The sequence below is a fragment of the Typha latifolia genome, chromosome 14 (assembly GCF_019914945.1).
Source record: "Typha latifolia isolate L0001 chromosome 14, TyphaL0001v2, whole genome shotgun sequence".
Classification (NCBI taxonomy): Eukaryota; Viridiplantae; Streptophyta; class Magnoliopsida; order Poales; family Typhaceae; genus Typha; species Typha latifolia.
The window spans coordinates 3,233,073-3,258,448 of record NC_133099.1 but is presented as its reverse complement, the minus strand read 5'-3'; the positions used below and the strand labels follow the sequence as shown (position 1 = coordinate 3,258,448).

General features: G+C 34.8%; 3 protein-coding genes across 11 annotated transcripts; 1 reads left to right on the top strand and 2 right to left on the bottom strand.

The window, feature by feature from the left end:
* Positions 1–380: 380 nt before the first annotated feature.
* LOC140801381 (uncharacterized) lies at positions 381–6,082 on the bottom strand. The gene is made up of 3 exons (XM_073156470.1): positions 5,609–6,082; positions 4,078–4,226; positions 381–665 (listed from the first exon to the last, which is right to left on the bottom strand). Exons 1-3 carry the CDS (start codon positions 5,792–5,794, stop codon positions 527–529), a joined length of 474 nt encoding a protein of 157 aa, XP_073012571.1. The 5' UTR covers positions 5,795–6,082; the 3' UTR covers positions 381–526.
* Positions 6,083–13,249: 7,167 nt separating this feature from the next.
* LOC140801180 (E3 ubiquitin-protein ligase PUB23-like) lies at positions 13,250–14,784 on the top strand. The gene has a single exon (XM_073156182.1). The coding sequence runs from the start codon at positions 13,344–13,346 to the stop codon at positions 14,559–14,561; it is 1,218 nt and encodes a 405-aa protein (XP_073012283.1). The 5' UTR covers positions 13,250–13,343; the 3' UTR covers positions 14,562–14,784.
* Positions 14,785–17,084: 2,300 nt separating this feature from the next.
* On the bottom strand, positions 17,085–25,246 carry LOC140801345 (BTB/POZ domain-containing protein At3g05675-like). Of its 9 annotated transcripts, none has more exons than XM_073156413.1 (4): positions 25,121–25,246; positions 24,910–25,032; positions 23,190–23,238; positions 17,085–18,638 (listed from the first exon to the last, which is right to left on the bottom strand). In XM_073156413.1, exon 4 carries the CDS (start codon positions 18,565–18,567, stop codon positions 17,260–17,262), a length of 1,308 nt encoding a protein of 435 aa, XP_073012514.1. In that variant the 5' UTR covers positions 18,568–18,638; positions 23,190–23,238; positions 24,910–25,032; positions 25,121–25,246; the 3' UTR covers positions 17,085–17,259. The 9 variants fall into 9 exon arrangements, with proteins under 9 accessions (XP_073012514.1, XP_073012515.1, XP_073012512.1 ...); XM_073156414.1 differs by having other exon boundaries at positions 24,910–25,027; positions 25,121–25,235; XM_073156411.1 differs by having other exon boundaries at positions 24,910–25,051; positions 25,141–25,235.
* Between the last annotated feature and the right edge of the window lie 130 nt (positions 25,247–25,376).

Sequence of the window (25,376 nt, the reverse complement as noted above, 5' to 3'; positions counted from 1 at the left end):
TGAAATTGGCTCGAGCTCCAAATAAGGTTGAATGGAAAATAATCACTCCAAGCTTGCTTTAGCTTAAGCTCAAGTCAAATATAAGCCAAGCTTGAACAGAGCTCAATGAAGCTTAGCTCGATTACACCCCCCTGGGGTTTGGATTATGGCTGGATCAATTAAAGAGTTTTTCGCACACAGGCTTTGTGAGTGAGCAGTAGGCATGAGCAAACTTATTATTCGTGTTGAGATTGATCAAATGCTAGGTAGACAAAATTAAACCCATTAAAGAAGAACAATAATAATAAACTGTGCAGCATCCAGCCAATGGATGTAGTTTTGCAGATGAAATCATAGAATGCAGTCAAGAAAACTAAGCACACTAGAGCAGCACAGCACCATAAATAATATAGTTCCTTGATAGTTTTGTACAGAATTACAGAACATAGGCAAAACTCACTACAGTTTATATAGAAGTGTATCGGTATCAAGCTATCAACCATGACACTAGATAAAATTGACACTTTTTCTTCATATGGATTGCTTCTCAACTACCCGCATTGATTCCGAAGATGCGAACTTTGTGCATGTTGGGGAACTTAGCAACCACCAGAACAAACACAGCTAGAGTATTGAAGAAAAGCATTGGGTGTTGATAGTCAGTTGTGTGAGAGGCTATCAGGTACCTGACAAAATTTTGAAGAGGAATCTATTAACCATATGAAAAAAGATCGGCATAATAAAAGAAGCAATAAATTAACAGAACCCTTCACTTAAAAGCTTTTGAATTTCTAATGACTCTAAATGAAAGATTATTAGATGTTGGTTGCATAAGCCAATAGAACTACTAATAAATGCAAATTGTACTTGACCTAAAAAGTATTGAGAATGACAGTTATGTTATAATTCGACCAATTAGTAGATGGGATAACTCTGATACTACTACTGCTTTGAGACTTTAATAACTAGGATCAAGTTGCAAGTTGCAACAGCTGTCATCATGCTCGCTTCTGGTGCTTTGAGGCCTTAACAATTAAGAAGATTCTGTACTTCGTAGGGTAGCAGATCTCAATGTAGAAAACTAAGTAAGATGAGATTTATGTCATCGTCAAAAATTAAGCATGCTTCTTTCTGAGAAATGCATGTACAAGAAAATACATCCACAAGCTATCCTGAGAAGATGGAACACAAAGAGCACTGAAGAAAACTTGCAAGCATAAGGCTCACATGTGCTACTGCTATCATTAGTATCTGCCTTGCCCACAAGAACATTTATATTTGGTTGATATAGATAATAATTACGTCTTTCAAAAAGAGCTATCAATAAGATACACATATAACATGTTTCACACAAGAGAAGGTAAATGTTCTAGTGCTGCTAGTCCCTAAGGGTATGGCCTGGAACAGGTTGTGTCAAATATGATAAAGCCCCGAGCACAAGTATGACCGATCAAGTGCTCTTAAACTTTCTTTCACTGGAGTCTAGGTCAATCATATCTGAAACAATCTAGTTTGATGCCCTAGATTATTGTGAAATGTGACCTGCAGATCCATATGGAATGCCAGATCCAGTGCAGACAATTTTAAAATATTTATTGCACAACTGTATTGAGAAACCAGATCCAGGCTCCTGACATTTAGGTTATTCTATTCTGGTTCTTTTATTATACAAGGTCCTAGGCCATCCATGAAATTATGCAATATCACTGTCTGAAGTGTCACAGGAAGGCAACTTTGGGCCAGATTCCTGACCCAACCCCAGGTCTTGTTGAGTCAACAAGTCCCATCAAGACTTTTGACCAAACTCAGAAGTGCATCTACCCAGCAAGTTGGGTAAAATGGGTAACAGTGTTGGGTTGGATTCAGGTCAATATGTCACTCAAACATTCAAATAATACTTAATAAATATAGAGCCTTGTATTCTTGTATACTAGAGTAGTTAAGCATCAATAAGAAGCCATTCCCTGTATTCCCTTCCAAGTTGCTTACTTTCTCTGCTGTTACCAGCACAAAAAACTGAAGTGGGTGACTCCTAACTACTACAACAAAGGATCTAGATCAGAATTGTTCACAACAAGTTTGGAATCTCTGTTTCACTTTGGTTTCAGTGCCTAAAACTAAACGTTTTGGGGGTTCTTGAAAACTGGCAAATATACGGTTTCAGTTTCAGTGCTTTTTCAGCGTAATACTAGAGATAACAGACAATCCAAAAATTACTCAGGAATACAGAACAAGCCAATTAGACCAAGGCACTTACTTGACAAACAAATTGATTAATGGATCAGAGAAAAGTATGCTGATTTTGTCTTAAAATACACATGGTTTGAAGCCATTTCTCGAAAATTGATTAGTGGTACATACATCAATTGAATTTTTGTATTTTCAACAAAAGTGTTTCTCTTTTTCTACTTTAATGTGGCCATTTGGCTGATGTTATAGTGCATATATTCTACTCATGCCTTAATACTCAATTATGATGTGATTATGCATGGAGTTATCACACCTTGCAAATGATGTTGCAAACAGATTCAATTGCTATGGCACAACATTTGAACCTATGCTAGTCTTGCAACTGCAACTCAAAGCATCTGGGACAATGTAGCCTAAAAAGCCCTACATGCCATCATTCAGAGGCTCTTTGCAGGAAAGCGCATTGTGCAGTCTGTATTCTCCAAGAATCCATTCACTCTTATTCTTCACTTCTTTAGATTCACTATGTCCGAGCTGATATCACGTCAAAACTCATCCAAATCGAAGCTCTAGTCATCTCTCTTTATGCTCACCTCTCAGGTCAAGAGGAAAATGAGTGACGAGATCTATCCATCTTTGCCACATGCCACTTTGCTCTTCTATAACTCCTCTCCTAAGTTAAGAGTTCATTAATCCCAATGCATGGCCCTGCTTAGGAGGCTTTCGAGGCAGCACTCTCCTCCCTATGTCACCACTAAGGTGAGCCTCTGCGCATTCCTTCTACCAATTAGCTCTAAACAGTGAGTAATCATAATGGGATTATGCATGGAGAGATCACACCTTGCAAATGATTTTGCAAACAGATTCAATTGCTATGGCACTACATTTGAACCTATACTAGTCTTGCAACCGCATCTCAAAGCATCTGTGACTATGTAAGCCTAAACAGCCCTACATGCCATCATTCAGTGGCTCTTTGCAGGAAAGCGCATGTGCAGTCTGTATTCTCCCAAGAATCCATCCGTTCTTATTCTTCACTTCTTTAGAGTCACTATGTCCGAGCTGATCACATCAACAACTCATCCAAATCGAAGCTCTCAATCATCTCGTCAAGAGGAAAATGAGTGACGAGATCTATCCATCTCTGCCACATGCCTCCCACCACTGCCTCAAACACTTGAACCACCCCCTTAACCCCTTTCATTGTCCTCCAATTATTTGCCTCAAAATCTTCAATCCTCATTTCTACCCCACTGTCATCACAAGTTACAGCATTGCCAACATCCTCTCGTTATCTGGCATTGGGTGGTCTTAGTGCTATCACACAAAGCTCTCTTTTTCAGACCACAGTTTCTTGATGAAATGTGACAGATAGATAGAAATGTCTCACTACAACTGTCTATCTGCTCATTTCATAATATCAAGACCTAGAACTGGTCAAGCAACATCTGTTAAAAGGTAAAACAAAAAATCCAAGGAAAACTAAACTTTAGGCAGTGCAATCTAGAGGCAATTTATGAATTAGATGTCGTTTAGCAAACTTATAGTTCATAACAGCTAAGGAAGACCAATTTTTGATAAAACAAAAGGTGTACTCTTAAACAGAAAGATGCAACACAAATAGCTCATATGGGATGCAGCAGGATTAGAGAACAAAACCATACATGCAAATTGTTTTCACTAAAAACAATTATTTGGGATAGCAGATGAATGTGGCTTAGGTAAGACATGATTCTAGATAATGCAAGCTGAGCTTTAAGTTGATCAATGATTAGCCTCTTTTAGGTTAACATCCCATCTTAAAAATTGAATTGGCAGGTCACTTTGCCAACAAGCTGGTGAGTAATTACTAATAAATTCCATAACTAAAAGAAATAATCATAAAGATACTAAATGCAGCATACTCACAGGACTACAGGAACAACGGTCAAAAACTTCCTGTTACGTGTAAGTTGCTTGCCATTATCCATCTGCTCCCACCAAGTCAAAGTATTGTAGATTCCCTGGTCTTCAGCAAAAGGAGTTCCCTTCTTCCAATGGAAGAACTGATATGTAACCTGAATCACAATTAAATAACATGGTATATTAGAATAAAGAGAACATGAGAGATAATATAGGATTCAAGAAAGCAAGAAATGAAGAAATTTCTAGACTGCGAATGCATTATGTCAGTGGATGAAATTCCATGACAGATAAGTACCTGGCTAAAAGATTCTTATTGAGTTGGAAATAAATATGTTAAACAACGAGGTAAGAATGACTTTCTAGGGCGACACAAACAGGAAAACTGTCAACTACTCAGTCTTGGCGTAAGAATGGCTTAATATATAACCTGGGCAACCAGCAAGGCTCAACCATCACATAATGATTCAAATATACGAGAAGCAAGCTCGAATGAACAGGCAGCTAAGGTACTATTTTCCTAGCATACCACTGACTTGGTTGAGGTTTGAAATAACCTAGGCAACTAGCTAGGTCCAATCTTCAGAAAATAGACATTTTAGAGTCATAAAAATGAAAAAGAAGACAAAGAAATCAAATCTCTACATTTCAAATAAAGTTAACATCAAATGCAACAAAGAATTTATTCTGCTACCTCTTGCCCTAGTTCAGTATCTACATGATTTACCAATAGCTATCTCCTTTATGCTTTCTGAGAGGTCAATCGCATCGTACAGACACATCAATAAGAATATACGAATAAATCCAAAGACATGCAGTTACAATTAATTTGTTTATAAGAATATCTAGGTCTTAGGAGGATTCTCATTTATTTGTGAGTCTCGACCAAAAAATTCACTCAGCATAAAGGCATATTTGGAAGTGAGAAACTGTAAAATTTTGAAGACAAAATGTATGCCATCTGCACAGATTTATTATCAATCTCATTACCTCTAAGCTGCCAAAAGTTAAAACATTTAACAGTACTATAAGAGTTCTCATGAATGATTTACCACGATAAGAATATAAAAACGTGATAGTGTGAAAAAAACAAAAACAGATGGATCTAAGAGAGGAACAAGTGCCATGAAGGTCCATGAAGGTCCTACAGGGATCTACTCCAGTTATCTTTACCCCAAAGTTAAATTCAAAGTAACCAAATCCACCGTGAAACCCTAGGTTTTCAAGGGTCACATATTCACAATGATCTTAGATAACCAAAAAAAATCCCCTTTTTTGTTGTGCCTAATTACAACTATGTAAGTCACTTTACCTCCTGTCACAAAAACCCATCAATTTGAAACACTTCCTTCCGTGACTTGCTTAATTTTAAACAGAGATTAAAAAGGCATCTATTTCTAATGGAAATAGATCCTGCCTTTTCTTCTCAACCAAGAAGCCCATTACCCAATTCCTCGATACCAAATCCCATGTCCACCGAAATCAAAAGGGGGAAATCAATAATCATAAAAAAAAACACAAAATTAAGCACCCATACCACGAAGTGGGAGAGATTAACGATTGTCCAGGCCATTCCAGGCGTACAACCGAAGACGGAGAGCACGATGAGCCAAGAGAAGAAGAGGATTAGTATGTAGGTGGTCCAAACTCCGGGGTACATGAACCACTCGGTGTTCTTGTTCAGATCCGGAGGCGGTGAAGTCTGCACGTAGAGTTTCGCCATCTCCTCCAAGTTTCTACTGATCCAAGAGCTGCCTCCTTGGAAAGATTTCTCCTTTAACGGCTAAACGAGGGAAAGATTCGAGCTTTGGGCGAGAGATAGGGTAGATGACGTCGAGAGTAGAAGATGAAGAGCGATTTATAGGATTTTGGGCGTAGTTTTCAGGAGACAAGCAAGAGAGAGAGAGAGAGAGAGAGAGAGAGAGAGAGAGAGGAGCGAGAAGGGTGGGAGGAGGAAACGGTGGACTTGTTCTTTTCGGGTGGACGTCGACAATGACAGATCGTATGCACTACTGGATGTAAGAACTTCCTACATTAATATTAATAATATTATTATTTTTTTAAAAAGTTTTCATATTACATTATATGTCAATGAAATACACATGGAAAAGTACTACTAAAAAGAGAAAGATTCAAGTCATGGCTTTGATTAAATTATACTTAGAGCATGTTAATAATTTGGGTAGGCATATTCAAGTTAATAAATCACAGAAAGAAAAAGAAATATATGTATAATTTTTAAATAAATAAGATTTCTAATCACTCAAGTAGATAAGAAGGTTACAATTAAAAGAGTGACTGAAATTAAAATCTTAAAAACCAAACAGCAAGAGTGAGGTAAAATGTTACATAAAAATATCTCTTTTAGTCAAATTTAAATAATTAAATAAACAGTAATGCAGTGTGTAAAATTTAATAGAAAAAAAGAGAGTCATAGTGGTATATATATATATATATATATTTTTTTTTTTTCTTTTCTTTTCTTTTCGTGCTTTTAAGGACCAAAGGAATGGGTAAGAATGAGACCTTGACATTTGAGAATAAGGACATCTGACTGATAGTGGTATGAAAAGACTGCCATGGAAATAGTCCTTTGTTTACCATAAGGCTGGCCAAGAATGATGTTCTAATGACCAAAAAGCAAGTTTAACTCCTTGAAATTGATAGAATTCTACTACTCTTCTAGGTTAACAGTAGATTATTTTCTTATCATAAGAGTATACCTAAGAGTTATAATTAACTGAGAAAATTTTATTTTACCTATTATTTTCGTTTCAGCCATTTAATTTGATTCAAACACTATTTTTTTTTTGTTTTTATTAGATCACTTTATAATAATTTAGGTGGATAACTCTGCCTATCCTTCTTATTAGGAGGCTAGTTGGGATGATTATTCTTCCTTTTGCTAAAGCAAAGACCTATTTTCGAATCAAAGAGAGAGATCTTAGGCCAAAAGAGTGGACTGTGGACTCTGGTGCTATAATATTTATTATATATATAGAGTACAAAATAAATTATTTCCCATCTTATAAGAATTTTTATTTGTTTAGGGAAAAAAAGAAATGGATTAATTAGCTTTCCCGGTTATAATAAGAACTGCTGACATTAGTAGCCAAAATAGGCACCAGAGAAGTGTGGGAAGGAGCCCTGCAAGGTGTATCTTAGAACAATCGATTGGTTGCATTATATGATTATTATGTTCTTACGAGCCATTTAAGAATTTGGAGTTTATTTCTCAATAAAATCAACTTTTTGTGAATTTTTTTGTAGCTTCAATTTTAGAATAAGTATTCTAATTTGTAACATTAGAATAGTAGTATAAGCTATTTTATTGCTTAGTTGAATGCTAGTATATTTAATATGATATAAAGTTAATATTAAAGTAATAAAGAATAGTGAATTTGTATTTTGAATTGGCAATATTTTAAATTAAATAATAAAAATACCCTTGATTATATGTAATGTAATAGTAGTAATTAGGTATTGTCCAATATAGGGTAAAATAATAATTTTAGATTACCATTAAATTAATTTAAGAATTGTATGGAATAAGAGCAAATAAAATAATAAATTAGTATACCGTAAGAAATTAAGTTGTTGTTTAGTTACTAAACCGTCAGATCGAGTTAACAAATATCCCACATGATCTTTTCAACCTACTACTCTTTGATCAGAACTATAGAGAATTACCTTATGAAAATCTAAGACAGCGAATAAAGTGAGCAAAGCAGTGGCATCAACCGGTTATGTATGTTCGATTGTAAGCTTGCGAATAAAGAGGCTTATTTCAAGAAGGCTATTCTTATTCCACATGCGAACGGGTCTTTTTCTTTTGTTTGCTAATTTTTTTAGTTTATTTATTAATCCTTTTCCATGGGGCCAGCTCCTTTGTTGATGTTTGCTGGGCAAAATATTTTCCAAGTATATCTTGGGTCCATCTCACGGAAGCCTAATATTCTAATCTTAATTCTTGGGCCTTAGAGCCCAAGCCCATTTCATATGGGCTTGGGCTTGGCAACAAGTCTATTGTACAGGACTGTAATTTTCTTTTTTGGACAAATATAAGTAGTTTTTTCTGCTCTTTCTCGTAAAAAGAAAAATAAAATAAAATAAAATAATTCCTATTAAATTATTGTTAAAATAAACAGACACATATAAATCACTAAATTACCATTCATTCTTGAAATTTAGATTGTAAACATATTTTTTTCCTGTACTATAATTTTGGGTTAACATTGGATAGCTTTAGAATAATTTTAAACAATTTGTAAAATCTTCCCAGAATCTAAGTTTTGTCATAGTTGTGATTAATTTGATTCAAATGAAATGATATAATCTTTTAGAAAGCATAATGATCTCAGTGACAATTATAATATTTTGAAGAATGTAATGATAATTATAAAAAAAATTTTAAAAATTTAGTGACAATTATGTAAAAATTATTAATTTTTTATTAGATCATCACAATAGTAGGATAGTTCCCAAGATGAAACTATATATATATATATATATATATTATAATTTGAGCTTTTACTGTTCTTTGTTCTAAACTAAGGTTAAACCAACCCAACCCAAGCCCAAAACTCTAGGCTTACATTCTTGATCATTCTTACTTTAAAAAAAAATTATATGATCCTTACTTTTGGAAAAAAAAACAACTTTATATGATAAAATGAGAATTTTATCAAAATTATTCTACATCTTACTTTTATTATCATTAACATGCTATCATTTTTATTTTTAACTTCAACCTAATGACTGCCGACGTAATATAGAATCTTCTATTATTCTTATAAATAAAAAAAATTAAAAGATCAAAATTACCTCTCATTTTATTTTAAAATTCGGTTCCTTTTTAAGATTATTTTGTATTTACGGTTATCTTACCTTATTTATATGGCAATTGACTGTTAAGAAAATTATAACTATAGTATTTTTGAGGCATTAAAAGTAAAATATATGGATAGAATGATAAATATCCATTTCATAGAATGTTATAATAAAAGAAAAATATAAGTGTTTTTTATAATCTTTTCTAAATCAATATATGTGATTATATATATATGCATGTATAGCAAAGTGATTCTAATTCCTACTTTCTGATACATAAATTATTAGACTATCTTCCTTATTTTTCCTTCAAACCTATTAATCGATAACCTTTTTTTTAATTAACCTAAAAATAAACTCAAACTAAGGCTTACAATTTAATCTATTAAGTGAGAGTTTATTAGTCTATGTAAACATTTCTTTTAAAATATTTTTCCTCTTCTTTTCTGATCATTTTACAACACCAAGAATAGAATCCAATTCGGTCCAAAAGTTTAAAATATTAGGTTATAGATTTCATTTTTCCTCTCTTTCCTGTGTGACACTATATTCTTACATATGATAAGTTTTGCTTGGTTAATTAGGTTATTAATTTATTAAGTCAGGACCTTGACTTCCATTGCCATTTATTTAATCTTATCAACTATTAATCTAGACTTTGAGAGTAACTTGTTACTAATTTGATGCATAGTACTAATTAAACATTCCTTTCATCATTCCTTGTTTCTTTGATTTTATATTCACCTTGGTAAACCCTAGGTTCATAATCAAAATCGGCTTATAATGTCAATTCTAAATATATAACATGGCACTAGATATCTCCTAGTTAAAAGGGAAAGAAAACACAAACATTGCTCGTATATAAGGCTGTCAAAATAATCAAGCTCAACTCGTATTTGGTCAATAAATTTTGATTTTATTACATGTATATGTCAATAGATTCAATTTTATTACATGTTTGGTTTGATTTTGTAAAGTGGAAACCACTCAGAATTTAATTTAAGTTTGATTCAAACTAGATTCAATTTAAACCCGAATATTCAACATTTAGGTTACGCTCGAACTTATTTATTAAGTGGTTTGAAATACACTCAGAGCTCGGCTCAAACTCAAAACAAGCTCAAATTGAAAATAATCAATCAAAATCTAATATTTTCACTCAGGCTCAAAATATTTAAAGCTAAATATGAAAATAACTTAGCTCGATCAAGCTCAGCTCAACTGCAGCCTGGTAATCTAACAATTAGATGGAGTGATTAATGCAATAATGCTTATTTAGAATTTGGCCATTTTAATTTGACATACTAAAGAAGACTTAGATTACTAACAAAAATACTCCAAAATTACTCCATGGGATACTTGAAAATAATTGACTAAGATAAGTGTGGGTGATCCAATCCTATGGGGGCAAGCCCACAAGTTTAAACCAAATTCATGACAGTTGACTAGAATACAACCTAACATTAACCAATTTGTACACTTCAAAATTGGAACATTTCTCTTGCTATTAAGGATCAAAACACCCTCAAAATGAACTAAAGATGAAAATTAGAGTGCTATAGCTTCATTTTAAAATTCACTGAATTTTGATTCGAAGAAGTGAGATAAAGTATTACTATCATTTTATATCTATAGTTGATTTCACTCAGCTGTACGTTAAATATAGAAATCGAATGATAAATATCAAAATAAAAATATAGAATGTGATTATAAATTTCTCTTTATTTTAATGAATGTGACCCTATAAACTCTCTTCACAGCAATTGCACTAGCAAATCACTTAACCTACTTGAAATTTAAAATTAGAAAAATTATATTTTACACTGTTGTATTGTTTATTATTGTTCACACTCTATCTTGGCGACATGCTCTCAAAGACCCATTTTTATATTTTGCTTAAAAAGACTCTTTGTAATAAGATAACATAGAAGTCCCAATACTTTGTCTTTTATTAGTTAAATACCAAATAAACCTCCCACCATTGATTTTATTTTTATTTTTTATGATCTTATCTTAAGTTTAGAATAATTTAGAGGAACAAAATAGTAAGAAAATGGGAAAAGAACTCAAAATTCTATTAGGCTTGTGGGCAGAGAGAAATAGAAAATGAGTGATTTGGTGACAGATGAACAACACCTTAAATTTAAATAATACTTAGTCTTAATCTCTGTGTCCTTTTGTAGCCGTAATAATACTACCACCAAACAAACTTTGACCAGCCCCCAAATCCTTATCTTTTTGGTCAACTCCCTAATTGGGAAAGTTCACCCACTCCTACGTGGCAAACAACCACTCCTTGCAGCTTTGACTTTGGCAGAAGCCATTTGATCCTCAACGTGCTTTAATAAATATATGAAGCATAAATCTTTGAACAGTTAGTTCAATGGTTCACGTATAGAATACTTAATTGATGGACAGTTTAGTATATTATACGAAAAAGATAGAGTACTATTAAATACTAAACTGTTCAATGGTTTATGGATAATATAGACCGCTGAATAGTTTAGCTGCTCTTTAGATCAAATGATCTCGCGATTTAGTTAGCCAAAAGAGATCCCTTTCAGTGGTAATAAGGTTCGATAGGTCAAGACTCATTATGATAAAAGAAAAAACTGATTCTTTTTATCTTTATTATCTTTCACACTTTTGCCTGTGAATTGTTATTATGCGAACTCTATATTTTGCTTTTATTTTCTCAAAAATATTCAAAGTTAGTAACATTTCTCGAAAGTTGATAGAAATTATTAGAAAGGAAAACAAAAAGTTTGAATTAACCTAACAAATGTTGATTTAATAGAATTTCTAACAAAATTTGATCTTTATTTTCTATCCCTATATACGCTGAGCTTGGTCTATTACAACCAAAATATTCTAATTTTTCTTGTAAAATTTGAAACTAATCAAAAGCCGATCTAACAACCGTTTTATTATTTATTTATTTATTTATTTATTTGCATATGAGAGGAGACTACAATATTCTTATAGCCCTAACTAACCCTCCCTTAAACCTAAAATATTCTTCTCTATACTCTTTTGTTTCCAAATAAATATATATTTTGTATTAAATTAAATGATGCCCAACTTTTTAGGGCAAAAGTTTTGAGAAAAGATGTAGCTGAAATTGAGTGCATTTATTTTTCTTTTTTCCTATCTCTATCAACATCAAAGCAAGCAGAGTCATTAAAATCTAAAAGGCGAAAAAAGAGCAAGAAAAAAAGAAAAAAAAAAGAAAAAAAGAAAAATCTACATTATTTTTCATGTACCTCTTCACATACACGTAGCACTATCCCTTTCAAAATCAAGATGGCACAAAAGGTTGACTTTGACTAAGCCCTCGATCACCGTCGAAATATATTAGTCGGCAAATCACCAGCCATCCGATCTGGTCTTCTGAAAGGAAAATATATTTACGGGTAATCTCATGATCCAAAAAGTCTCATTCAAATTAAAGTAGGGTCAGAAAAGATAACTACTACTTTATTTCCTCCCATGACTTCCTTGTGATATAGTTTCTAAGTTTTCTTCTGTGTCATTAAATCCTACCTATTCCATGCCCAAATTTGGTCTCTAGTTTGACCAACTACCTCTTAGTTAGTCATTAATGATGAAAAAAGAATGGAAATGTTTACATAACACCCTATGTTTTAGTGTGATTAACTGCCATACTATGGGTTAAGAAGTTACCAAAATAAGTTTGAGAAAGATATTCTTGAAGAAGTTAGCATTTTAGGTAGAGGTATTTTGGAAATTAAGGAAAGTGGAGCAGGTCAAATAAGGGTAGTTTAGGTATTTTAGGTGTTAATCTTAGCTTTCCTAACATTAGAGTTAATAGACAATTCAACACCTATAGAAAGACTAATGGTTAAATTTAGATGAAAAATAATAAAATAGTGGAATAACACATGCACTCATAGAGAGGGTTAGAGGTGTCTTAATTATATAATTATTAATAAATATAAGGTGTTATTTCCAAAAAAATTTGTCAAGTCAAATGATTCAATAAGAACTATTAATAAATTAGTTATATTTTATTTTTTTCTTAGCTATCTATTTTTTTTATAAAAAAATAAAAAATAATAATAAATTGGTAGAAGTTGACACTCCTATTATTATTAAGAAAAAAGTTATAAGAATAAGTAATAAAAAATACTTAAATTTTAATTTTTTATCAATTAATTTAGTCACATATGTAAAATATCTTATATACCCTTTAATATATCAAATGATGAAAATTATTTTTAATAACTAATTGGTTAGTATGGAATCATTGCTCTTATATATATATATATATATATATATATATATATATATATATATATATATATATCTGTATCAAGTAGTCTACAAGTCTTCTTCTACCTCTCAATTAAATGTTGTTGTTGTTCTTCTTCTTCATCACATCCCATGAGTAGGAGGGCGAGGTAACAAGAAGAGAAGGGCAAATGGATGGGGTTGAGATACCCCGTTACTTCCTATGCCCTATCTCTCTCCAGATCATGGAGGATCCGGTCACCGTCTCCACCGGCGTCTCCTACGACAGAGCCAGCATCGATCTGTGGCTCACCGCCTACGGCCGTGACACGTGTCCGGCCACCAACCAGCCGCTGGCCGACCGGACTCTAACCCCCAACTCCACCCTCCTCCGCCTCATCCGATCCTGGGCAGCCGACAACAAGCCCCCGTCTGCCGCCGCCGACGGCGGCTCCGAAAAGCCCACGCTAGACGCCTCGGAAATCGCTCGCGAGCTCGGCGGCCGCGGCGGAGTCGAAGGCCAGCTGAAAGCTCTCAGAAAGATCAAGTCTTCGCTGCAAGATGACTTCCACGCCATGGCTTGCATGGAGAAGGCCGGCGTGATCACGCTCGTTGCGTCCCTGATCACAAAGACGAAAATACCCTTACCATCACCCCTCCTGCATAACCCTTCCCTCGTCGTCAACGAGGCCACGGACGTCCTTCACCACCTCAAGCCACCCGCACGAGTTTTAAAGCAGCTCGCCGAGAGTCGGAACGGCGAGCTCATCTCGTCTCTCTCGCTGGTGCTGAACAGAGGATCGTACCGCGCCAGGATTCACGCCTCCCTTCTACTAAAGTCTATACTTCGGGTGGTCGATGACGTCCACAAGTTTGAGCTCCCCCGTGATCTCTTCGACGGAGTCGTGGAAATACTCAAAGACCAAAACCTAGGGCGGCCCACAAACTTGGCATTGCTCAAGATCTTGGCAGAGGTCTTGCCTTACGGCAAGAACCGCACCAGGGCCATCGAGGCCGGGGCGGTGGCGTTGATCGTGGAGTTATTGATGGAGGACGACGACGACCGGAGAAAATGCGAGGCGATGCTGTACATATTGGAATCAGCTTGCACGACCGCAGAGGGGCGGGCGGCGCTGGTGGGTCACCCGGCGGGGGTGGCGGCCGTGGTCGGTAAGGTGCTGCGGGCGTCGAGCGCCGTCACGGAGCGCGCGGTGAGGGTGCTAGGGTTGGTGTGCAGGTATTGCAGGATAGCAGAGGAGATGATGGAGGTCGGCGGAGTGGCGAAGATGTGCATGGTGGTGCAGGTGGAGGGGAGTCGGAAGAGCAAGGAGGTGGCGAAGGAGATACTAGGGTTGCATTTGGAGACTTGGAGGAAGATGCCTTGCTTCCCTTCTTATTGCTTTCCATGAAGCTTTAGGGTTTTGATGGCTTGGATATATATACATACGTACCTTTCTATAGTTTTTGTGTGTGTGTGTGTGTGTTTGTGAATATGTGTGGCTTTATTTGTTTCTTTTCTTTTTCGTTTTATTTCCTTGTTTTCTTTGAAATAGTGAAGCAATTATCAGAAGGACTACTTGTTGAACGGTATCTATCCTTTTATATAACTATATATGTTTGGGATTGATTTCATGAATCCTTTCAATGAGACTATGAGAGCATCTGTTATCTATCATAATTAATATTTTGTGCTAAAGTTTAATGCTTGATGATTCAGAGAAAGGACAAGTATTACATGAATTCATTTTATATATAGCATGGATTAATGTGTTTGTCATCACATTTGGTACAGCTTGATGCATATTGTGTTAATGAATTATCAACATTGATACATGAGAAGTATTTATGATCACCATTATTGGTGCATATATACCACTAGGAATTAAATGTATTTTAAAGAAATCTAATTTAGAGCCTCTTTTATCACTTTTGTATCTCTTATTTTTTATCCCTAGGTTATTGGCTCTCAAACTAGAGAATCCAACAAAAATTAGAGACATCATAAGATTAGAATCTAGGAAAATTTATCTAAAACACTCTAGGATTGCTTCTGTTATCTCTCATGCCTTAATTTTGAAGATTTATTATTCAGCCCTTCTATTTTGCTTTTAATTCTTCAAAAATACTCTGAGTTTAACTTAACCCAGCATCAATAGATCAATTATATATAGAATATTTACTTTCAAAATTAAAACAATTAATGACCCAAAGTACCTGTCATGAGCTAACTCACTATCTTCAAACTCTACTCATTCTTCCCTCACTTCTCCCCCACCCATTAAACCACATTTTCTTCTTCTTCTTCTTCTTCTTTTGCCATCTCTCATCTCTTCACTCTCTCACCCGTTTCAACTCGTGGGCAAGACTCAAAACTTTGCTCGAGAGTGGTCTTGTTCGATGAAGTTCTTAATACTTATAAGTCGAGGTGAACAGATAAGAGATGCTAAAAGGGAAGGAGAAAAATTAATAGGGTGGGAGTGGGGATAGAGAGGATGGGAGGAAGATTACGTAAAGTTAAGGAAGAAGATAATGAGACGGCTTATAAGAGATGAGGTGGTGTTTGGCTTGATTTGTATGAGCTCCTTAATTAGAGGTATAAATATTATTTTACATCTATGCTTAATTTAACTCAAATATATGATGTCAGGGCATTTTTAAGCCATTAAAAACAAAATGTTGAGGCGAGTGATAAATATCTACGTGATAGAGTATAAATAATAATAAAAGTAAAATATAGGGACTGCATATGTTAAGAACATATAGGCGAGTGATAAATAATAATTAGAGGTATTAATATAGGCGAGTGATAAATAATAATTAGAGGTATTAATTTCTAGTGTTAAAAAGACTTTTATTTTAACACTCAAAGCTTGTAGAGATATATACCACTGAGCCAAGGTTCCTCATGCCACAATCTTTAGTTCATAGTAATATATAATCAATCCATCCTAAAATCTATAATTTCTTCTTATAGATAACTATATAAGATATTATACCGATAAAAAATATTTCTATATATAAAGGGCCTAACTAGTTACGTGTACTATCTTTCCTTCCATGTATTATATTATTATCTTATTGATAATTATACTCCTGTATGTCTTCGTTACAGCAATAAAAGACATTTTCAAGGTTCAATAGCATATCGAGAATAGGTCACCTTTATGCATGCTAATATAATGTGCATCTTAGTTTTCTTGTGTAACAGTATACTAATTGAGAACTTAAAACATCTCTTATTTATGTGTATACTCCTCTAAAGTTAATATTTAAGTACATATATACGCTTCAAAATGTTTGTTTAATTTTGGTTTGCACAACTATTCTCCCAATTACTTTTTAATACATATAAGGTTAAGCCTCAACAATATAGTAGAAAAAATAAAAAAAATATCATTAAATAAGAGAACTGTATGAAAACTAGAAGATAAAAATGTCAAATGAGTTGGCTCAGGACTCTACCACTCTTCTCTGATGGTCAAGAGGTAATTATCATAAAGCCATTTCACTAATGTGATGCAAAATATGGAGATCATCACCTCAGACCAAGATTTATATAGTGTTCAAGCTAACATAAACAGAGTAGCAACTAGCAAGCATGCATGCACTAAATATACTTTGGAATGACTACTAGAAGCTAGTAGTTGAAGATTCATGGCAATACAACACAAAGATTGCATCACCATCATCTAATGTGAGGTTAGGTTCTCCTAAAACAAGCTCTCAATACTAGTTAAATTTAATGAGAAATTAATAAACAACGCAATGATGCAAAAAGTAATGTAATATCTTTCTGTCATCTTTATCATACAAAGGCATGAGGCATCAAATCAATGAAGAAACCAACAATTTAGACAACATTTTAGAAAAGAAACATTCTTCACATCAAAACTTGCATACGAAGAGAAGCTTGCATCAAATATAAGCAGATGTAAGCTTGAATAGAAGCACTGCCATACTTCATTGCTGCCTTCTTATAACTCATTATATAAAAAGTTTAGTTGGCCTCCTACTGGAGAAATAAAAACAACCACCAAAAATCTTTTATGACCAATTTATCGAGCTTAGTTCATCTAAATAGGACATAAATTAAACTGTGATATCAGATTACAATCTCACAGATTGATTGCCAACTCCATTGAGGCCTACCATCAGCCTCCTCTTTGCAGTTTTGGTCCTGTAGCTCCACACATCAAATGCCTCACTTAGATCAGGGTAGTTCAACTGCTCGCTACGGTTGATCCAGTCTGCTAAAACATCTGCTTGATCACTAGATGGCAATGCCAGCACCAGAGAAACAATTGCACCCTCAATATTCTGACACAGATCGCCGTCCATCTTATAAGAGAACATCTCATCCTCTGCATTCTTGGAATCCAGCAAAGGCTTCATCTTCCTTATGTATGGAAGCCATGTCTTAAGGAACTGAATCCTGGATGGTGCTGGAAGAATTACACTGCCATAACCAATAGCTTCCAAAGCCTTTCCAGTCACTTCTATCAGCTTAGCTTTCACTGCCCACAAGCTACAATCATATTTTTCATCTTGGAGTACTTCCAGGACATGATCAGAGATATGCATCCAGCTGGAAATGAAGTCCTTCATTAAATCAAATTTAGAAAGTATATTGCAGATCCACTCAAGGTCTGACAGGCTTTGCAACACTCTCTGCTCGGACTGCTCAGGTGATTTATCATATTCTGGGACCAGTAAATCTAGAGCCATCTTGAATGTGGTAAACATCTTTTCAAGGCTGCTCTGCAGCTCACACTTCACATCTTCATCCACAGCAACCAGAGGAGTTTCTTCATCATCCAGAAGCATGTATTCAATTTGTTCCTGAGCAGAAGTCTTCAGTTCAACTGAGAGTGGAGGGGAGGAAGTGTCCATTGTTGTAGCAAAGCGGATGGCAGATAGGAAAACATTCTTTATGGCATTTGTATTGACAGGCTGTATACGAGACAATATAGGCAAGGCTTCTGGGCCTAGGGATGGAACTAATTTTACAATCTCTCCCTCCTCCTTTTCGTCCCAAGGTACAGCCTCTAAATACTGGATGCAGCTACGCATTATGGATTCACATTGAAGAGTAACTGATGCTTGAAGAATACCAAGGGTAGATTTAACAGAATCCCACGAGTCTAAAAGTGAATCTTGTGAGAGATATAGCAGTTTCAAGAGTTTAGCATAATGGTCATACTTGGATCGTGAGCACTGAATTTCAATACAATCATTAGAGAGACTGTGACGATTTCTAGAAAACCAATCTGCAAAAACTTGCTCTCTTTTTGTCAGAATGAATGAGTGGCAGTGAAACCACTCTGGTCTCCTATCCTTGTTTCTTAAATGAACAATGATATCACTCGTTGTTTGATCACCGAACTTGTATGTCTCAGCTTCCTTGTATTGGTCCATATGCTCGTTGAATTTCTTATGAAATTCATTCTCAACATGTGCAGTGAGGTGCTCTTCTAGATGCTACATGACTGCAGGAAGAGAATGAACTGCCTTCAGTTTTCAGTTCCCAGTTAAAGAAATAAACTCAAACATGGCACAAAATATGCCTACAGTATATATATATATATATATATGCAACAAGCGGTCTTTCCAACACGCTTTACAAAGATCTGAAAGTTGATAATCTATTATAAAATTAGGAATTTTACAAATCACACCTTACATTTTATCTATTTTGTGATTCACACCCTGTTTTTGAGATTTTTGTAACCCGACCTCTATTTTTTCTTTATAATTTTCATTTAATACCCTCCATTAATTTAAACGTACTAGCAAAGAAATATTCCGTTATAATATATAAAATAATTTATATATACCTAAATTACCCATGCCTTCATAAAAAAAAGGACAGAGAGGGAGAAAAATAATGTTGAGGATATTTTAGTAATTTAGTTGATATCAATTAGTCAAAATAACGCTAGGGTGTTAAATGAGAATTATAGAGAAAAAAGAAGGGTCAGGTTACAAAATCGTCAAAGACAAGTGTCAATCATAAGATAGGTAAAATGTAAGATGTGATTTATAAAATACCCTAAAAATTCTTAGAAATGTCTCTCCTAACTTATCCAATCATTGGTAGAATATTTAGGTGACCAGGAAGAAATTAATGTAGTATATACAGGATAACTAATATTTCCAACAAACTCTAAAGAGAACCTAAGTTGATATTCTACAATAAAAGTTAATGGGTAATTTTATATTTCCCTATTAAAATGAATTTAGGTGCACTACTAGGAAATTGTTCTTCCTATTTATTCTGTAACACAAAAAAAAAAAAAAATTCAGCGCACAAGCCATGCGCGTGCACTCCAACCGCAGCACACTCGCCAAGCACCTGCGCTGACTTCTTCCACTCTTCCCCCACATCTCACAGTTAGTCGCTAGAGGCGGGAGAGATAGGCACCGGAGTGGAGTTCGGACTCCATTCCGCCCCCTCCCCCTTGTCTCTATAAAAACCTAACCCGTCGACCCTTTTCTTTTTCCCAACCACTCTTTTCTCCCTCATTCCTTTCTTTCTCTCTCTTTTCTTTGTTTCGTGCCGCCAAAGAGCTTGATGAGGGCTGCGGATCACCGGAGCACCGGCGGACCAAACTAACCCTGCAGTCTGATCCACAGACCCATTACTGTACGAGGAGAATCTCGAGATTCAGGAGGAGTCCAAGAGTTAGACAGATTCTAGAGATATTTCAAGCGAGTTAGATCATATGTTAGTCTATGAATGATGTAATTATTGTGATGATAATTACTTTATGTCATTATTTATTATTTTTACATGCATTATTTATTATTTATCCCTTTATTTATGATAGACTCCATACTTAGTTATGACATGTTATCTTGATAATCATGATGTAATAAGGTAATAGAAGACATGACACCACATACACATATCATTATTAGTCTAGTCCCAATTAGGCAGTACTATTCTCACCCGCTCAGCCCAGGGTTAAGAGTAGAGTGTATTATATAGCATTATCATATTAACGGTCTACAGTTGAGCTTGTTAGCTGCTGAAGCATTTAGGTGATTATATTGCCTTGTTTGGAAACTAGTATAAGATTATAGTAGAAAGATGTTTGAGAGATAGGGTTATAGGGTTATAGCTCTAACAGTATCCGATGATGCAAGGTCAGAGCGTCCATTGAGCTATGACCTCTTTCCCACTATATGCGATGATTCTGCTATGTGCGATGATTCTGCTATAAGTAATGATTATGCTATATGTAATGATTTACTAGAGCGGTAATGATGTTGATGATGATAGGCCTACGACTGAAGTCTTTAGTCTAATGACCATAGACAATTGGTCATATGCAACGTCGCCAAAAATATACGGGCAATATTACTACTAGATGACTAGTCCTCATTATTATATTTGCTATGTGGATTATGACATCATTGACATGGTTGTTATGTGGATTATGACACATTGAGTTATGATGATATTATGCAGTTATGTGTGTTATGAGTAAATAAAAATTTGTTGCAAATTACATTGTACACATTTACCTCGATATGTTGATAATTATGAACATGCATTTCTATTTATCATGCAATACATTGTTCATAGACTATTATTAGATTCTACTTGCTAGGTCATGTGCTCACCGTCTTTTTTGTAGAAACATTTCAGAATTAAATATGAAGGATGTTGATATCGAAGAATAGCGGATTTATTTTCTTATTAGTATTGCTTATTCTTTTCTTCCTGGTTAGACTTTAGTCCCTGCGAGAGTTTTTATGTTTTAAGTTTATATATGGACATATATTCCTGGAGGCTTGTTGAGGCCTGTGATACTTGTAATTTTTTATTATTTGCTTAAATTGTTATGGTATTTTAGATCTATTTTAGATACTTTATGAGAATATTACACTAGCAGGTTATGTGAGAGTCACGTGAATTTTTTCCACATAAAAGACACATGATTTTTGGAGGTTGATGTTTCATATTCAATCATCAGAAGGATATATGGATTCAAGAGGTAGGGACTGATTACATACCAAAACACTTTGTGAGCCAAATACAATCAGGATAGCCCACATCTTCAACATCAAATGACCAAGGTAAAAAAGAATTACAGTCTACATATGCACGAAAATCTTCATATTAAATGAAATTATTCTGAAAAGGAGGGAGAAATTAACAAAGCAACAGATAGCTTAATATTGTTAGTTATATCTTTATGCCCAAATTCCTTTTCTAGTTAAGACAAAATATAACGTAGGACAATGTAGGGGTCCTACAATTTGATGGTGAATCTTCTAATAGAGATAAATAAAGAGGTACAAAAAAGGTAAAAGATGAAGAGAACAAGAGAGTGATAATTTAGAGAGAAAGATAATAGATAAGGAATAAGAGGGAGAAAGAGAAAGAGATAGCACCTACCCAAAAGAAACTTCTTTTCGTAATTTCATCATCTGCTTGTCAGATGTAGCTTTTTATAGGAATAATCTAAAATACACTTTTAATCTAAGAGGACTCTTTAGGTTACTTAAACAAACCCTAATGTACACTATTTAGGACTCCTTCAAAATAATAATAAAATATTCGTCGGCACTATTCCCTGCTACAATGCCGACAATTACAGTACCATGAATAGTATGATGCTAGATTACTTTCAGAAAAATAAATAAGTCTAATAACCCTTAGTATAAGACTATATAAAATCTACTAGATTTTTGTCTTCCATCATCTCTATCTTATAGTAGATAAACTACAAGCAATATCAGGGCACTGTTTTGATGTTATGATGGACCTCCAGAATGAAGAATCAATAATCTAAATATAAATGGTGTACCAACCAACTTTAAAAAGTTGGTACTTGGTTCGATACCTCTCCTATGATGATGGAGATCGTAGGATCGACTCTAACCAATGTATTGTAGCAACAATAATTGGTTAGGTGGAGATGGCTTTGATGGCTTGGCTTGGTTCGATGGTGCGTAGGCTTCGACAAGCTCGGCAGCACGATGGTTTCAAGAGATGGCTCGGCGGCATGATAACTTGGAACAATGGCTCAGCGACATTTAGCTCAAAGCGCAATAGCTTGGAGCCTATACTAAGTGGTTTAGTATATTGGGTAAAAAACTTTGTAGGCCCCAAGTATCTTTGTATCAAGAGAGGATTGACTTTTTATCCAAACCATATCTAGACTTTGAGCTTTTTAATGATTAAAAAGGAAAATATAAGTGGCGTCATAATCAGAAAAATTAGTCAAAGACTCAAAATGGCACACCCACAACTGAGGATAAGAGGTTGTCTTCAGTGAGATAGAGTTTTATTATAAGTCTCTACATACTTGAAACAATGTGAGAATGATATCACTACATCTGGGTCTCTTCTAAGGAATGGAGTACCTGGGAAACAAAGTTGCAAAAAATATGGTGGTAATTAATATCAGCAATTCTCTCAAGAAATAATGGAATTTGTACTGGAATAGAAGTTGACCACATGCGATGGATAAGGCAAAATAACAGTGCTGATATATTAGAAAATCCTTGAACCAGGCTAGACAAAATTAAAACCAGTACTTTACCAACACTAAGCAATCAATCTAGTTGATGCGACATGTAAAATTGACAATGGTGATACCAATTGTCACATCCAACTTTTAAATATAGAAAGAGGGATATAAATTCAGCTCAGCTATATGAACACAAATAGCTAAAAAGTAGTTCTCAACTGTAGAACAGTTGTAGTATGGAGGAACTTAATAACTTGCAAATATGATAAATTTTACATATATCACTTCTCTACTGCATGCAGATACAGAAGATTATAACATAGGACCCATTCATAGTAAAAGGTCAGCAACTGATACGGAAAGCATAACTGCTCCTGTATTGCAAGCATAATTTGCAACCAAACAGTGAGAAGGTAAATAGTATACTAGAAGAGTCGTTTGCATAACTCATAAACAAATTAAAATACAAAGATATTCTTAATGCCCGTTTATAATGTAAGCAATCTGTCCAACAATATAAAACTTTATATATATATATATAACTTTTGTTCTTACTTTCTAGTTTTCTTCAGAGTCTACCTCCTTTTCGTTTGTTATGGTTTTGCTAGATATAATGCCAAGGAATCAAGAAGATCAGTCAGTAAGAGTTGCATAAATTAGAAAGAGGAACTGATACATGTAGCTCAGTAAAGATAAATATAGTATTGTTTGTTTGTTCACATAAAAGATAAAACATCCCAAAGAAAGACAATTGTCCATGTTCAGCTTCAACTTAAGCAATGTAATTCTTTACAGAGATGGTCCCAATAACTATAAACCAAAATAAATCTAAGAAGAAGTTCTATTCATAATTTCTCTTTCCAAATTGTGTCTTTGTTTGTTTCAAGTTGTCTGAGGTAATTAAAAGAAAACTTGAGTCATTCAGCAATATAAATATAACATAAACTTGAGAGATTAGCAAAAGAAATGTAAAGATGAGTCAACAGCATCATTATCAAGGGTAACCTATAGTGAACTATGAAGTTGAACTGTATGACGATACCTTAGAAGGTAACCAGGACAATGTCTTTCACATCCTATCAAGAATGGCATCCAGCATCTATTATGGTTCAGCACTAGTTGATTCATGGTTATTTAGTTATCTTAACAGCATGTCACATGCATTACCTGTGAGTGTGCTCCACCAGTAGTAGTAATCATAGTTATACAGAAAAGAACATCAAACAGGAAGTCATCAAAAAAGGGATAAATGGTGACATAGGCAAAAACACTGGAGTAGCATATCAGTGAAAAAAAAGCCAAAATACTAGAATTTGATAGATGAGGATTTTGGCATCAGGAGAGATAAAAATGTGACAAATACATCCAAAGCTATGTACTGCATGCTACAAACAGTTACTAAATGAAAGCTACAGATCTCTATACATAATAAATTAATTTCTTTTGGAACCAAGTAATCCTGAAATGTCGATAAGAGGCCACACCTGATAAAGAGATTCTTTCTGCTTTAAGAGCTATAATAGTAGAAAATCATAAGTAGGCTTAATAACTTTATCCTGAAGAAGGCTCTTATGATACATATCCACAGAATATAGTCTTGGATTGTAAAATAATACGACAGAAAAAATTTACTATATACTTAGCCATGATATTAAACTATCTTGCCTCATTCAATGTACCAAATATTACTTAAATATAATCTTCCTCACCTAAATCTACAAATCCCAGTTGTCAGAAGAAAAAGCCCAAGCAAAAGGAACGTGTTATCACATAATACTTGATATCGCGTGTAAGCCAATCAGGCAACATTCGACATAAAAATAACACTTAATGCTATCTTAATGTTCCACACACAGACTGCACAAATCTAAAATACCAGCATGATAGACTGAACAAATTTAAAATACCAGCACGCTTTCAGGTAATGGTATCAAGAACATTCCTTTACAACTTTACTAAAAAAAAACTATTCTAGAATCTAACTCCTTATCTCTATTATATGAACTCCAAAGGACGAAACCATGCAACATCCAGAAAACTCTCCAACCATCCAGTCCTAATCTGATCTTGACCAAACAAGCTCAAAACTGCTAACTTTCCTCCATAAAACGCCATTGCCCCCATCCCCCCACCCCCTCCCCCAAAAAAAAAAAACTATTCTCTTCCACTTCCAAAACCATCCTTTCTAAGAATCGGACCAGCCTAGTTAACAAAGACGAGACTTTTTACTAACCAGATTAAGGAAACACCAACAGAAGCCAAAAAAGAATCATACCTCAGTGAGATGGGTTCCTCACTCCTGCAATTATCGTCGTGCCCAGAGAAGAGATACGAACCAAAAGAGGCAGCTTTGTCCTCCTCCCCCTCCTTCTCCTCCTCCTCCTCCGCTCTACCTTTACTGACACAGCCAACAAAACCTGAAGCGAAACAAAATGGGAAAGGGAAGCGAGGCGAAAGAGTAAATAGAGACGGAAAAGATTTAAAACCTCGGGTCAGAGCTCCTCACATACGATTGGTTGCTTTCCGGAGATGCACTCCACCTGTTCGACGGAAGTTCCACTCACCCTACAACGTCAACCATCCAATTGCCCCGCTTAGAGGAAATTAAAAATGAACCCTTGTTTGTACTTTATATAGATGTGGACACATGCGTGTGTGTGTGTAAGAAAAATTATAGTGTTAGTACTTCATTTGATTGATTAGCATCTCAAAGATAAATTATACTGCAACTTGTTCTCCAAG

Coding starts and splice junctions, on each gene's coding strand:
- LOC140801381 (XM_073156470.1), bottom strand. CDS start 5,794: ATGGCGAAACTCTACGTGCAGACTTCACCGCCTCCGGATCTGAACAAG. Junction 4,227..5,608: donor TTAATCTCTCCCACTTCGTG/GTATGGGTGCTT, acceptor ATTGTGATTCAG/GTTACATATCAGTTCTTCCA. Junction 666..4,077: donor ACCGTTGTTCCTGTAGTCCT/GTGAGTATGCTG, acceptor AAATTTTGTCAG/GTACCTGATAGCCTCTCACA.
- LOC140801180 (XM_073156182.1), top strand. CDS start 13,344: ATGGATGGGGTTGAGATACCCCGTTACTTCCTATGCCCTATCTCTCTC.
- LOC140801345 (XM_073156413.1), bottom strand. CDS start 18,567: ATGGACCAATACAAGGAAGCTGAGACATACAAGTTCGGTGATCAAACA.